Source organism: Pygoscelis adeliae, unplaced genomic scaffold (assembly GCF_000699105.1).
Source record: "Pygoscelis adeliae isolate BGI_AS28 unplaced genomic scaffold, ASM69910v1 Scaffold197, whole genome shotgun sequence".
Lineage (NCBI taxonomy): Eukaryota > Metazoa > Chordata > Aves > Sphenisciformes > Spheniscidae > Pygoscelis > Pygoscelis adeliae.
Genome location: NW_008825105.1, coordinates 174,524 through 186,987, shown reverse-complemented (window position 1 = coordinate 186,987; position 12,464 = coordinate 174,524). Strand labels below are relative to the sequence as shown.

The 12,464-nt window shown below is 57.1% G+C and overlaps 1 protein-coding gene across 2 annotated transcripts in view; it reads left to right on the top strand.

The window, feature by feature from the left end:
• MAPKAPK2 (mitogen-activated protein kinase-activated protein kinase 2) overlaps positions 1-12,458 on the top strand; it is a 26,031-nt gene extending 13,573 nt beyond the window's left edge. The window contains exons 1-10 of one of the 2 annotated variants that reach the window (XM_009327341.1): positions 1,781-2,194; positions 6,406-6,545; positions 8,838-8,902; positions 9,624-9,703; positions 9,809-9,935; positions 10,449-10,524; positions 10,724-10,848; positions 11,154-11,239; positions 11,358-11,438; positions 11,726-12,458. In XM_009327341.1, coding sequence (XP_009325616.1) covers positions 2,078-2,194; positions 6,406-6,545; positions 8,838-8,902; positions 9,624-9,703; positions 9,809-9,935; positions 10,449-10,524; positions 10,724-10,848; positions 11,154-11,239; positions 11,358-11,438; positions 11,726-11,869 — 1,041 coding nt within the window. In that variant the 5' untranslated portion in view covers positions 1,781-2,077 and the 3' untranslated portion in view covers positions 11,870-12,458. Of the gene's footprint in view, positions 1-1,780; positions 2,195-6,405; positions 6,546-8,837; positions 8,903-9,623; positions 9,704-9,808; positions 9,936-10,448; positions 10,525-10,723; positions 10,849-11,153; positions 11,240-11,357; positions 11,439-11,725 lie in introns of those variants that run through there. The other variant, XM_009327342.1, reaches the window with a different exon arrangement.
• The last annotated feature ends 6 nt before the right edge of the window (positions 12,459-12,464 follow it).

Here is a 12,464-nt window from a genome sequence, read left to right as displayed (position 1 = left end):
CCGAGGCCGCCTCCTCCGACATCTGCCTCTGCAAGCGTGCTGGCTGCTTCTGGCGGGTTTTTTAGCTCGCCCCTCGCACATGCAGCCTCTTCATGCCTGGCTTATTGCTTGTCTCCGGCTGCGCGGTGGGAACGCTTTCCCTGCACTCACCACGATGGCTCCGGGTCTTCCTCCGAGCGCTCCGATAATTCAGACTCGGAGAATGCGGCCGAGCAGCTTGAGCGTGTGCGTCAGTTCGCGTTTGCTCGGCCTGAATTGCGTCTCCAGCCTTGCTCCCCATTTGTAGCTCTTTCTAATCTGAATAATTCTCTCTTGCTGGGATGCTTTTTCCAACCTCTCCATCTTCCCTCAGGCAAGTGAATGTGGAGGATGACCTTTTGTTCACGGTGGTGGGGGATGAAGCCACTAATGCATGGAGCCGGCCGCGCTCGTGTCCTGCCCAAACGGTCAAAGTCTCAGCATCCGCCTGGGTGCTGATGGCACCAGCCACCGTCCCTCCAGAAGGCAGGTAGCTGGTGGCTGGTACTGTCCTGCCTTGCAAACCGTGAGGCTCTGATGAAGCCGTCTCCATCAGTGACTAAACAGTCACCTTGGCGTGGCAGGCTGGAGCACGCTGTGGGCAGGACGCTGTGGGACCCATGCGCGGCTCCTGCTCCGGACACGTCACCTCTCCTCTCTGGCTTTCCCTGGATAAAATGAACGTGAGGATGAGGGTTTTGCCTGATCTGTTGGGGCTTAAAGCTCTTCAGGCAGGGACTGTCTGCGGCTCCGTGTGCATGGGCAGAGCAGCAATGATCCCCAGTTTAGGAAAGTCCAATCGCCTCTGTCTGAGTACTGCTGGTCATGATGGATGTAAGCAATGGGGATGGGGTTAATGTAAAGGTTTATATAAGCGCCACGATGATGTGGGGGAGGTTTCCTGAGCCGCACGTTTAGTCATTACTGCATTGTGATTGAACTATGCATTTCCCTGTGTTTGGTAACATAATTCCTCTTACGGGCTTTGGGACTCGTGATTTTATTTCTCTTCTGTAGTTAATAAACAATAAAAGTGGAACAAAGCTTTGCTGCTTCCATGCCCTTCTGCTGCTTGCTCCCTCCGAACCATCTCCAGCAGAGGCTGGAGCAGCTTCGGGACTGTGGGGCGAATACCTGTGGGCTCCCCAAGTGTGCTGGCATTAAAGGCAGAAAAAAGACACACAGGAGATGATCAGGTTAATCCAGGTCCCCCAGCGCTGTGCCTCGTTGGGTGGGCGCAGGGGGCGATGGGGGTTTGCCTTCCCGGCGCTGCGAGGTGGGAACAGCACGTGCAAAGCATCCAGCACCGGCTCTACAAATGTGTTAAGCAGCTGATGCCAGTTGGCAGTGAGTTCTCATGGAAAGTTTAGAAGAGGCAAATCCTTTGAAGAGAAACCCTTGTGCTTTATTAGGAAAAAATGCTCCTTGGCCCGTGCTAGCCCGGTCAGGGGAACCCGGAGCCCGTGTGTGCAGTCCAGGCAGGGGAACCTCTGCTCTGCTCCCCTGCTGATAACTTGGGAGGATGACAGCCTGCCTTTCTTTACTGTAGGTTTATTTTTATTGCAATTTAAGAACAGTTTATTTTAACCCCCATGGTGCAGACAGGTCCTGAGGGGAGCTCCTCGGGGTGGCATGGGGCGTGGGCGCACGCTCCTGGGGTTCCTGTTGCAGGAGGTCGTCGGAGGGGCGGTTGCCGCACAGGCAAGGCATGCGGTGTGTGCTGCTCTGCTGGGAACCGAGGTGAATCGGGTGCGATCAAAATACACAACGGAAATAAAAATACCCTGCCTGCAAGAGCAGCTGGAGTGCCCGGGGTGAGCGTGGAGCCAGAGCAAAGAGGGGCAGCCTGGGAAAATGAACAGCTTGGCGTGCCGGTATGTGCCTGATTCTCAGTTTTCATGGAAACTGCCTGTGGGGTGTGAGTTTTTCCTTGCAAGCTCTTGGATAGGGCCATCTTCCCAAGCCGAGCAAGCGCAGCGTGTTCTCGTGGCTCGCCGAGGGGCTGTGGTGGTACCCACGGCAAGTAGCAGCAGGACGGTGTCGTTTGGGATCTCCTGCCATGCAGTGGAGTAGGGAGCTGCTTGGGCGAACACGCAGTGATTCATGGCGCATCATCGCAGGAGGAGGCGGCGAGACTGAATCAGTGGTGCCTGAGGATGTGTGCAGGCAAGGGAATGTGAGTGCGGGCGGCTCCAGCCCCCTTGTTTTCTCTGGCGTCTTCCTTCCTTCCCTGTGCCCACCCGCCTTTGCTGTGCTTGGTGTGAGATGATGGGGGGGAAATTCAGCTCAATGTGCTGCCGAGCGAACGGGACAGAGCCCCCAGCCCTTTCATTTGAGCTGAAGCTTGTTTTCAATGACGGCGGGGAGCGGCAGGGCTGGCTGGAGCCCGCTCGGTTTGCAGCCCCGTTTCTCCCACCGCGGAGGTGGCTTGCCCAGATTTGGGTTTGCTGGGTGGGGGTTTTGGGTTTGACACCCTGATGAGCTGTTTTGTCTTCAGAAGCACTTCCACGGTTTGTCTTTCAAAGGTGGTGAAAAACCTGGAGCTGATACGGGAGCCTGGGAGGAGCCTTTGCTGCCAGGGGGGTCCTGAGCACATAGGAGGCAGGGGCTGGGCTGTGCCGACCGCTGACGGGGCCGGTTTCGGAGCCCTAAACATGAGGGTTTTAGTGAAGCTAATGAGAGTGTGTTTAGCTTTGCACATAACTAATTTCTCTTGCAGCGTGTAATGGCTCCTGGGGGAGCTGGGCTGAGCCAAGGCACAGGATGGCAGCAAACGCCGTCTGTCGAAATCTCGGAGGTGTCAAGCTGCTGCGGGGGGAGGTGAAATGTGGCTGAAAGCTGCATTTCCTCCTTAATTGCGACGAGGGCAGAGTGGCCCTTTCCAGGCTCCTTTCCTTTCCTGCGGGCAGGTGCCCCGGTGGGAAGCGGGGATGGGACGGTGCAGGGCTCTGGGGCGGCACAGCTCTCCCGGCTGTCCCCTGTCCCACACGGTGTCGAAGGGACACCTGGACATGGAGGCATGCTCCGACAATGAGAGTTCGGAGACCTGTGCCGGCTGCAAAGCTAACATCTAAAGCATCTAAGCTGTAAAGGGAAACGCACGTGACTCCTCTGTGCGTGAAACCTGGTTTTGCTCAGAGGCGGTGGCTGAGCCTCCTCCACAGCACTGCCCTTGCCCCTTGTCCCGGGGACACTTGTGTAACTGGGGGATCTGGTTACTGCCTGCTGCCGTGTCCGGGCTGCTGGGCTCTGCTGCCGCCCCCGTGCTGGAGCCCTCCCCTCCTGCTCCCGTGAGAGCCGAGCAGGTATTGCAGTGTTTCCCGTCTGAAATGATACAGGGTCTGATCTCAAGCAGCCCTCCCTTGGAAGGGGGACGGGAGGTAACAGAGATGGAGGAGCTGAACTGAGAGGAGCTGTGGGCTGTTGGGGGTTTCCAGCAGATTGTCCATCTGCCGCCATCTCCCCTCTGCAAAGGTTTGTGCTCTGGATTGTGCTCTGGATTACTGCGGTTGCAAACTCTCCTGCTTCTGAAGCTGCTCTGAAGCCAGTGGGAGGGCACAGTTGTCCCCAGGCTGGTACCCTCAGCTGGGGTGGGATGGGTAGCTCACCCTTGCTGAACCTCAGGGAAACACAAGGTGCTTTTCCCATTCCAGCCTCCTCGTTGCAAGCCAAGAAGTATAAATCTTTCTGCCCTGGATACTGGAGCTAAATTAGGGACCTGGGCGGTGTTACCACACACCTCCAAATATGTTTGATGCGGAGTTCCTGTGACCGGAGCAACGCCTGTCACGCCAGGCCATCAGCCGTCGGTGGTTTCACTGCTGGCTGTGGCGGAGGAGGGAGCGGGAGGGAAAGTCGTCGGCTGCGGGAGCTGTCAGCTGCCGCCTGAAGAGGAGAAACTGGTGAAGCGCTGCCCTCGCCCTGCCTGGACCAGGAGCAGATGGTGCTTTCCCACCCCTGCACTGTGCTCGGCACGTCCCCAGCTGCCCGGGGTGCAGGGAGCCGGTGCTTTGTGCTGAGGGCAGGACAGAGGTTGTGTGGGTGCAGTGGGTGATGCTGGGCCTGTGGGTTGCTTCTACCATGGTTTGGGCATTGCCATGTCCCTCCTGCATCCTCCTGCGGTGGTAATGGCCTTCTCCACGCAGCCTCATTGCATCTGGCCTTCAGCTCCCCATCATGCTGCTGTCACCTGCCACCAGGAACATTCCCTAAATAGACCAAATCATTCTCTTAACGAGGCTTAATCTGTTCCTCTCCCAGCCGGGCGAGCAGCCTCTCCATTGCCTCTCCGTCCCCCGGCTGGCAGGGGAGCGGAGCGAGGCCGGCTGGTGGTGCAGCTGAATTGCAGCCAGGGCGTTTTGAGAGCGCTGGGGCAGCTGTTTGCTCGCCTGTGGATGCCTGAGTACAAAAGCAAAATTCAGGGCTGTGCTGGTACAGGTAATGGAGGCTGCTGCCTTCTAGTTCATTAGAAATACAATTAAGCTCCTTTAAAAGTGCTGTGAGTGACCTCTAAAAATTGGATATGTATTTCTGTACATCTCCTGTTTGTCTTGTGCAGAATGATGTTAACCGTCTGCTTCCTGCTGTTCAATTTTCCCAGCACGTAATTACAAATTGTGTTTTTTTTTCTCTTCAGCTTCCTGGCTCCCTGCACCAGGCTCTTCGGAGCGGAGCTACAAATAACCAAGCTTTTCTCCAGGCCCCTTCCCTGCCTGCACGGCTGCTGGGGGGGCTGGCTCTGCACTTGCTTATAGCTTCGGCAGGATCTTGTTTTTAGGGTAATTAAGCAATAGAGGAGCAAGGAGGGGCTGTCCAACCTCCTGCCCTGTTTTCCTTTTGCCCCGAGGCTGTTGGTGCAAATGATGCCAAAGGGTTGTGCAAAGGGTGGCTCGGCCGCTTTGGTCTTCACTGACCTTCCAGATGGTTTGATGCCAGAAGCCACCCCACGCCCCATCCGCCGGCACGGGTTTCCTCCGCCTCGGGAAGCAGGAGAGCCGAGGAGGTGGGAGAGGTGTGACCCAGCACCCAAGTATCGGGGTTACGGGTGGGTGGCTGAAGAGCGCATCCTATTTGTCCCTTTAAGGGGCAAGCACGGTTGCAGGCAGGAAGGCAAATTGCCGTTACTCTGCCAGGGCTCATTGCGAGCGTCGTCAGCAAGCGTTTCATTTATAAACAGGCAGTGTGCGCCTTTTGGGGCTGCAGCAAGCATTAACCCTTGTTCCTGTGAAATCCCCCCTGCAGCAGAGGGGTCCTTGCCATGCACTGGGCATCGTTTTGGGTCCTGCCAGGCCAGCGAAGCATCCCAGGGGCTGACACTCCTCCGCTTGCCGGCTGGGCGCTCTCCTACGCCGAGCAGCCCCGGGAGCTCGGCTGGGAGAGGGCAGAGGGGCAAGAAGTACGTTTCTGTGTCTGTCTTGGTAAAATGACCAAACCCACTGTTTCCTGCCGATGCACACGGTGGGTGGGATGCGTTTCCACGTGCCCCTGCCCGCTGCCGCACTGAGGTGCAGACCTGCTCCAGGGCGTTTCGCCAAGCCTGGCCCCAAGAGCTGTCAGAGGCAGGAAGGAAAAAGAACTACGCTCAAGATAGACACGTTTGTTGCTCTATATTTAGGAGTATAGTAATTAAGGCTGGTTGTTTATCCTGACAAACATGGTAATTAATAGTCTGTGGCAGACGAGCAAATCCTTCCTGCACCTGGGAACCGAGTTGTCTCTGGGAAGGGCGAGGGCCTCCTTAAAGAGCTGCTGCTGCTTGTGAGAAAAGCTGCTATTTAGGGAACATCTGGCTGTTTGTTTTGTCCCCTTCCCAGGCACGCGTGGCTGGGTGCTGGTGGCCTCTGAAGCTGTGGTGAGGGTGCTGGTGTGCCTAGCCCGTGTGTAAGGGCCCAGAGCAGGAGGGTCCTGCCAGTCCCGTGGAGCAGAAGGCTGATGTACGGGAGGTGATGGGTGGGCAGTGCTGCCGGGGGGGGGCTGCGAAGAGGAGAGCGAGGATGCTTGGTGGCACCCAGGGGTGCAGTGGTGTAGGTACCAGTGTGCAGAAGTTTGCTTATAAATGCAGTAGGAAGTCTTGCTGGTTGGTGGCACAGGCTGGGTGGGCACCGGGGAGGCATCTCAGAGGGCAGGGAGATGGCAGGCAGCCGTGATAAGCTTTTACCAGCCTTGGAAGGGAGGGCAAGAAGCTTATGAGGACGGGAGGCTTCGTGCTCTTCCCACTAGATGGGGATGGAGGCATTGCACAGAGTGTGCTGGAGCTCGCCTCGATGCCGCCCACAGAGAGCACCCGTGCTCGGCCTTCGCCCCTGCGTCTTCTCTGGGTGGGCACTGTGCCAGCAGCCCGGCTCTCCTGGGGGGCTCAGGGCTGACGGGGTCTCGCTTCTCTTGCAGATGCTGCAGGACTGCCCGAAAGCCCGCAGGGAAGTGGAGCTGCACTGGAGGGCATCGCAGTGCGCGCACATTGTCCGCATCATGGATGTCTATGAGAACCTCTACCAGGGGAGGAAGTGTCTGCTCATCGTCATGGAGTGGTGAGTCCCCAGCGGTGCCACTGCGGGTGGGCTCTCCCTGCAGAAGCACCTGCAGCTCTGCGGGGCAGTGGGGTGATGCCAAAAGGGGGGTGAGCACCTTCCTTCACCCCTGCCGGGGTGCTGGGGACCCCAGGGAGATGCTGTGCCGGGGGATGCAGCCTGTGAGCTGTAGGGATGCAAGGCCTGGAAGAGGTGCTGCACTGCTGGTGTTGGAGGGACGGTGGGAGCTGCGCTGGCTCTGAGTCATTCTGAAAACTCGCTCGGCTGTCGGGAGGCTTCGGGCCTGTGGTTCTTGCTGCAGATAGATCATAACCAAACTCACTTTGGCCATTGAAAGTCGGGGTAGTCAGCGGGTTCCTGGCACCCCAGCAGCCTGCGGCGGGGTCTGCTGGGCAGCGCACAGCCAAGCCGAGCTGATGCATCTATTAACACCGTTGCACCTCTTGCAGCAGCAGAGCGACTCTGATTTGGGTAGATGTTTGATATAACCTGGGGAGGAGGAGGAATGAAGGGGAAAGTATTGAAACCACATCCCAACCGCAGCTGTGATTTGATGCAGCTTCCTTGCCAAAACCTCTCCTCTGGCAAGCTGGTAGGTTGCCTGGGGGGTGGGTGCAAGGAGCGCTGCAAGCAGTGCTGGGGCAGGTGGCATGGCAGCTGCCCGAGCGGCTCTTGTGTGGGAAGAGGCTTCTGAGAACCGCGCCAGGACGCTGGGCAGCCAGGGATGGGAAAGGTTTGTGCAGCGCATCTGCTTGTGTGGGAAGAAAGCAGTAGCTGAATGGTAGGAAACAAGTCCCTGGGGCAACGACAGCTCCCTGTAGCGTGTCTCTGCGATAGCTCCCCGCTGTCCAAGGGATGCTCTGGGTGTAACGCCCATCACAAGGCAGTGTTTGACTTTCAGCATGAGCACGGTGTGTCTCCTTGCGCGCTCCATGCAGCGGTTGGCCCCGGCAGCTGTGCGCTATCTGTATTGCAGATGTCCAGTGAATGTCAAGGGTGCTGGCAGGAGATGCTATCTGCCCTGAGAAAGCCAGAAACAGTTTCTGCTCGAGTTAGATAAGGCAGGGACAGGAAGCGCCGTTATCCCTGTTCTCATGGAGAATTATCCCTGATCTCACTCCTGATCTCTCTGGGAGCCGAGTTTTTCCTTAGGGTACCTGGGGACTCTTTGGCTGGGGAGGGAACCATGCTGTCGTGGTTTAACCTCAGCCAGCAACTGAGCACCACGCAGCTGCTCGCTCACTCCCCCCGCCCCGGTGGGATGGGGAGAGAATGGGAAGAGTGAAAGTGAGAGAACTCGTGGGTTGAGATAAGAACAATTTAAAATTGAAATAAAATAAAATACTACTACTATTACTAATAGTAATAATAATAAGAATACACAAAGCAAGTGATGCACAATGCAATTGCTTACCACCCGCCAAACAATGCCCAGCCAGTCCCCGAGCAGCGGCCCCCCCGGCCAGCTTTCCCCCAGTTTCTGTACTGAGCATGACGTCCCATGGTGTGGAATGTCCCTCTGGCCAGTTGGGGTCAGCTGTCCTGGCTGTGCCCCCTCCCAGCTTCTTGTGCCCCTCCAGCCTGCTCAGTCAGTAGAGCATGGGAAGCTGAAAAGTCCTTGACTAATGTAAGCACTGCTCAGCAACAACTAAACCATCGGTGTGTTATCACATTATTCTCATACTAAATCCAAAACACAGCACTGTACCAGCTACTAGGAAGGAAATTAACTCTATCCCAGCCAAAACCAGGACACATGCCAAGGTTTCCATGGTCCTTCTCCAGCACCTTACATGAGAGCTTGCTCTGCTGCCGTGGGGTTCAGTCTCTGCCTCCTCCATCCCATTGGTGAGCCCGTGTCAGTGCTGCTGACACCTTGCCTGTGCCACGATCTTTGCTCAGCACTTCTGCACGGGGTTAGCGTGCCGGCAAGGTGGTTGGCTTGTGAGCTAAATGAGGCCAGGCGTGCTGGGAGCGCTCTCGCCACGTTCGAGCCACGTTTGCTGTCTTTACTGTAAATGTGTTTCTGTGGGCTGGTGGGGAGACCACGTCCGTTTGTACCTGGCGTTTCTGCCGCCAGCGCGAAGCCTCCGCCCTGCTCATTTCTGGAAGGAGGAGGCTCTGGGACGCCCCGTGCCCAGAAGCACTGACCCAAGGGCTTGGATGGAGAAAGGGGTTTGTTTCTTGCTGAGCTTGTGCAACTCCTGGCTGAGCATCAGAGATTTCGGTACTGCTTGCGCCGGGGCGTGAGATGGGTGCCGCAGCATCTAATGCCGCCTGCTTCTCTTCCAGCTTGGACGGCGGGGAGCTTTTCAGCCGAATTCAAGACAGGGGAGACCAGGCCTTCACAGAACGGGGTACGGAGCCCGTGGGGACCTGGAGTTTTGTCTTTGGACCATTTCTTGCTGTTTATAGGAATGTCTCTGGTCCAGCTCATTCCCTGAATTGCTTTTTTGAATCCCCAGCAGTGTTTTGCTCTTGGGGAATGAGGAATGTGGGTGCAAGTGACCCTGCTTTTCATGCTCACTTGAGAGCAGGGATGTTTTCTCAGCTGCCCCTGCACTTTGTCCATCCCACTCCAGCACAGGCAGGAGCTTCAGTGACCTTCAGAAACACTCTCCTGTCTCCAAAAAAACGGAGACCAGGTCCTGTGGTTCTCACAGATCTCATGAATCTCATCCCTTCTGCTCCTGTGGCCAGGAAAAGTATCTGAGCCCATTGCCCCCACATCCCGCGGGGGACAGCTTTCCCAGCTGGTTTCCCTGCAGATTTAGGGTCCCTAGCGGTGCCAGGGGCTGGGTCAGCCCCCCCCACCCCAGAGCAAGCTTGGGGCTTGTGCGGTTGGGTATTGGGATCAGCAGCTGGAGCCTGCCCCATCCCTCTCCTGGGAGTTTCTCTCCCATTTGCTGCAGGCCTCCAACCCAGGGGTGGGTGCTTGGAAGGGGGAACTTCGGGTAGAGGAAACCCCTTTGGCCTCAGCCATGCTCTTTGGCTCCTGCTCTGTAGAGTAACCCAGGGAGTGGTGCTCATTCTAACTTGCTTATAAAGGCTTCTGATGGGGTTTTTTTGCTGCTTCAGAGGCTTCAGAGATAATGAAGAGCATTGGGGAAGCCATTCAGTACCTACACTCGATCAACATCGCGCACCGGGATGTGAAGGTACCGTGCTGCACGCTTGCCTGGCGGTGCTGAGCCCCGCTTGGCCTGTGGCAATGCTGAGGCTGCTCCGGCTCTGCCGCTCACTTCTTCCCCGTGTTTTCACAGCCGGAAAACCTCTTGTACACCTCCAAAAGGCCCAATGCTGTGCTAAAACTCACGGACTTTGGCTTTGCTAAAGAAACCACCACACACAACTCCTTGGCCACTCCGTGCTACACGCCGTACTACGTGGGTAAGTGGCTGGGGGGTCTGAGCTTGCAGGTTTTCAGGGCTGGAGGGCAGAGCTGGGGAGGTTTGGACAGTGCCACGTGCAGCCCGTCACCTCTGCGTCCAGCCCGGAGCTTCGTTCCCGGGTTGTTTTTGGGGCGACTCCTGTCTGGGATGCTTGGGACTGGGGGCTGTTTTGGGTGCAGGTGGGTGCTGTGTTTGCTGCTCGCTGGTGCGTGCAGGACGGGCTGCTCCGAGTGCAGTGTCGGTGTGCGCAGCCAATATGTTGCATACCAGTGCTGCAGCCTCCTTTGTGTTGCGCTCGAGGCTGCGAGGTGGCACCACCCTGCACCGCTCCTGCCTCTGCTGCCTGCACGGCCGTGCTGAAGCCTGCGCAGCAGCGCTCGCGCTGCTCCGAGCAGGGCTGCTGAGACTGCACGGAGCTGCAGGCAGCTCTTTGGCAGCTCCATGGGATGGCCGGATCCCTCTCGCCTGGCGCTGCCACTTTGACTCAGGACTTTGTTTCTCCCTTTACCTGCCCCGGAGGTGCTGGGCCCGGAGAAGTACGACAAGTCCTGCGACATGTGGTCCCTCGGTGTCATCATGTACATTCTGTAAGTCCAACGGGTTCCTCTCCATCCCGCTGGGGTCAGAAGCGGGGAATGCAGCTTTTGAGCTCATCTGCTGGCTGGCAGGGCTGAACCTTTCCCAGTTGCACTGCTCCTGCTCCTGGCACTGCCCTGTGCCCCCCAGGCACTGCTGGGAAGGTTTTTGGGGTGACACGTTGACTTTCTGCTCCCTCTCCTGGTGCAGGCTGTGTGGGTATCCCCCCTTCTACTCCAACCACGGCCTGGCCATCTCACCTGGCATGAAGAAGCGAATCCGAATGGGCCAGTACGAGTTTCCCAACCCCGAATGGTCCGAAGTGTCGGAGGAAGGTAAACGTGGTCCCCATGGTGGCTTCTCCCCGGACTGAGGTCTCCCTTTGGGGTCAGCCCTGTGTCCAGCAGCGCTGTGAAGGCTGGGGGAAGCCTGGGCACGTCGTGGGTCACCTCTCAGTGATGCAGCAGCTTCGCCTCTTTACTCGAGAGGGTTTTGCTAAAGGGTTTGACCAGGGTGAGGTCTGTGGCGTGGAGGGGATGGGAGGCACGTGCAGGCATTTTGGGGCCACTGGCTTGGGTTGCAGCGTGGGGAGAGCCACCCTGGGACCTGCTAACGCCCAGCCCTGCACAAACCCTTCCAGTTAAGCAGCTGATCCGCAACCTCCTGAAGACTGACCCGACCCAGCGCATGACAATAACGGAGTTCATGAACCACCCCTGGATCATGGTGAGTGCAGGGTTGATGAAGCAGTGAGATGGGGCAGGGATGGGGATGGGGCAGGGATGGCGACGGGATAGGATGCCTGCAGCTCTCGGCTGACGCTCCTCGTCCGCTCTCTCGGCAGCAATCCATGCAAGTGCCCCAGACCCCGCTGCACACCAGCCGCGTGCTGAAAGAGGAGAAGGATCTGTGGGAGGACGTGAAGGTAAAACCTCCCTCCGTTGCTGTCTGAAACGCTCTGCGCCCTGGGTGCCATCTGGGGACTGTCCGCTTCTGCCTTTTCATTCCCAATCTGGCTAATTCGGGCTCGGTGCAAGCGTGCTGGCTCCCGGGGAGATCCGCACTCGGGAGGGGGCTGGAAAAATTGGTGGTGGGACCCTCTGCTCCTGCTGCAATTTGTTCCCACTGGGGGTCGGAGGGGGGCAGCTGCCCTGGGGGTCCCGGGGGGCTGCGGGCTGTGCTGACGGTGCTGCCTGTGCCGCCTGCCCGCAGGAGGAGATGACGAGCGCGCTGGCCACCATGCGAGTGGACTACGAACAAATCAAGATCAAGAAAATCGAAGATTCCTCAAACCCTTTGCTGATGAAGAGGCGGAAGAAAGCAAACCCCACCGAGCCCGCCGCGCTCCCCCACTGAGGGTTCCCTACGCCCACCGGCCCTTGAGAAAGCAATAACTATATATATATATTTTTTAAGAAAAAAGACAAAAAGAGACAGACTGTTATATCAAGCGCATGGAATTCAGACATTTATACCAGACTAGTTATTTTTAGCTACTCACCTGTGTTTCTGACCTTTCCGGAGCAGGCGGTAAGACCCCCCTGTCAGATCCACACTCTGCGGCCAGGGGTTTTGTCCTGTTAGGCGAATGCCGCCGATAATTGGAATTTTTTTCTTTTGTGAAACAGTTTTGATTATTTTTTTTTTTTCCTTCCTTCCAAAGACATGGAAATTCCTGTGGTGACCTTTTTAGGATATATAACATATAAATATTTTTTAAAAACTACTGTAGAGCTGAAACCCAGACAGCGTGCTCCCTGCGTGAATGCTGGCTAGAAATGGGCTTTGGGCTTGGGAGCGGGTCGGGGAGACGGGGAAGGAGAGCTGCCTTCTCCCCCATCCCGCTGTGCATGGCAGGGCTGGTGTTGAGGGGTCCCTGTGAACACTGTGCTTCTTTGCTGGCCTGGAAAACTGCTGCTTTTAAAGCACGGTAGCCAAAACCACCCCCAAC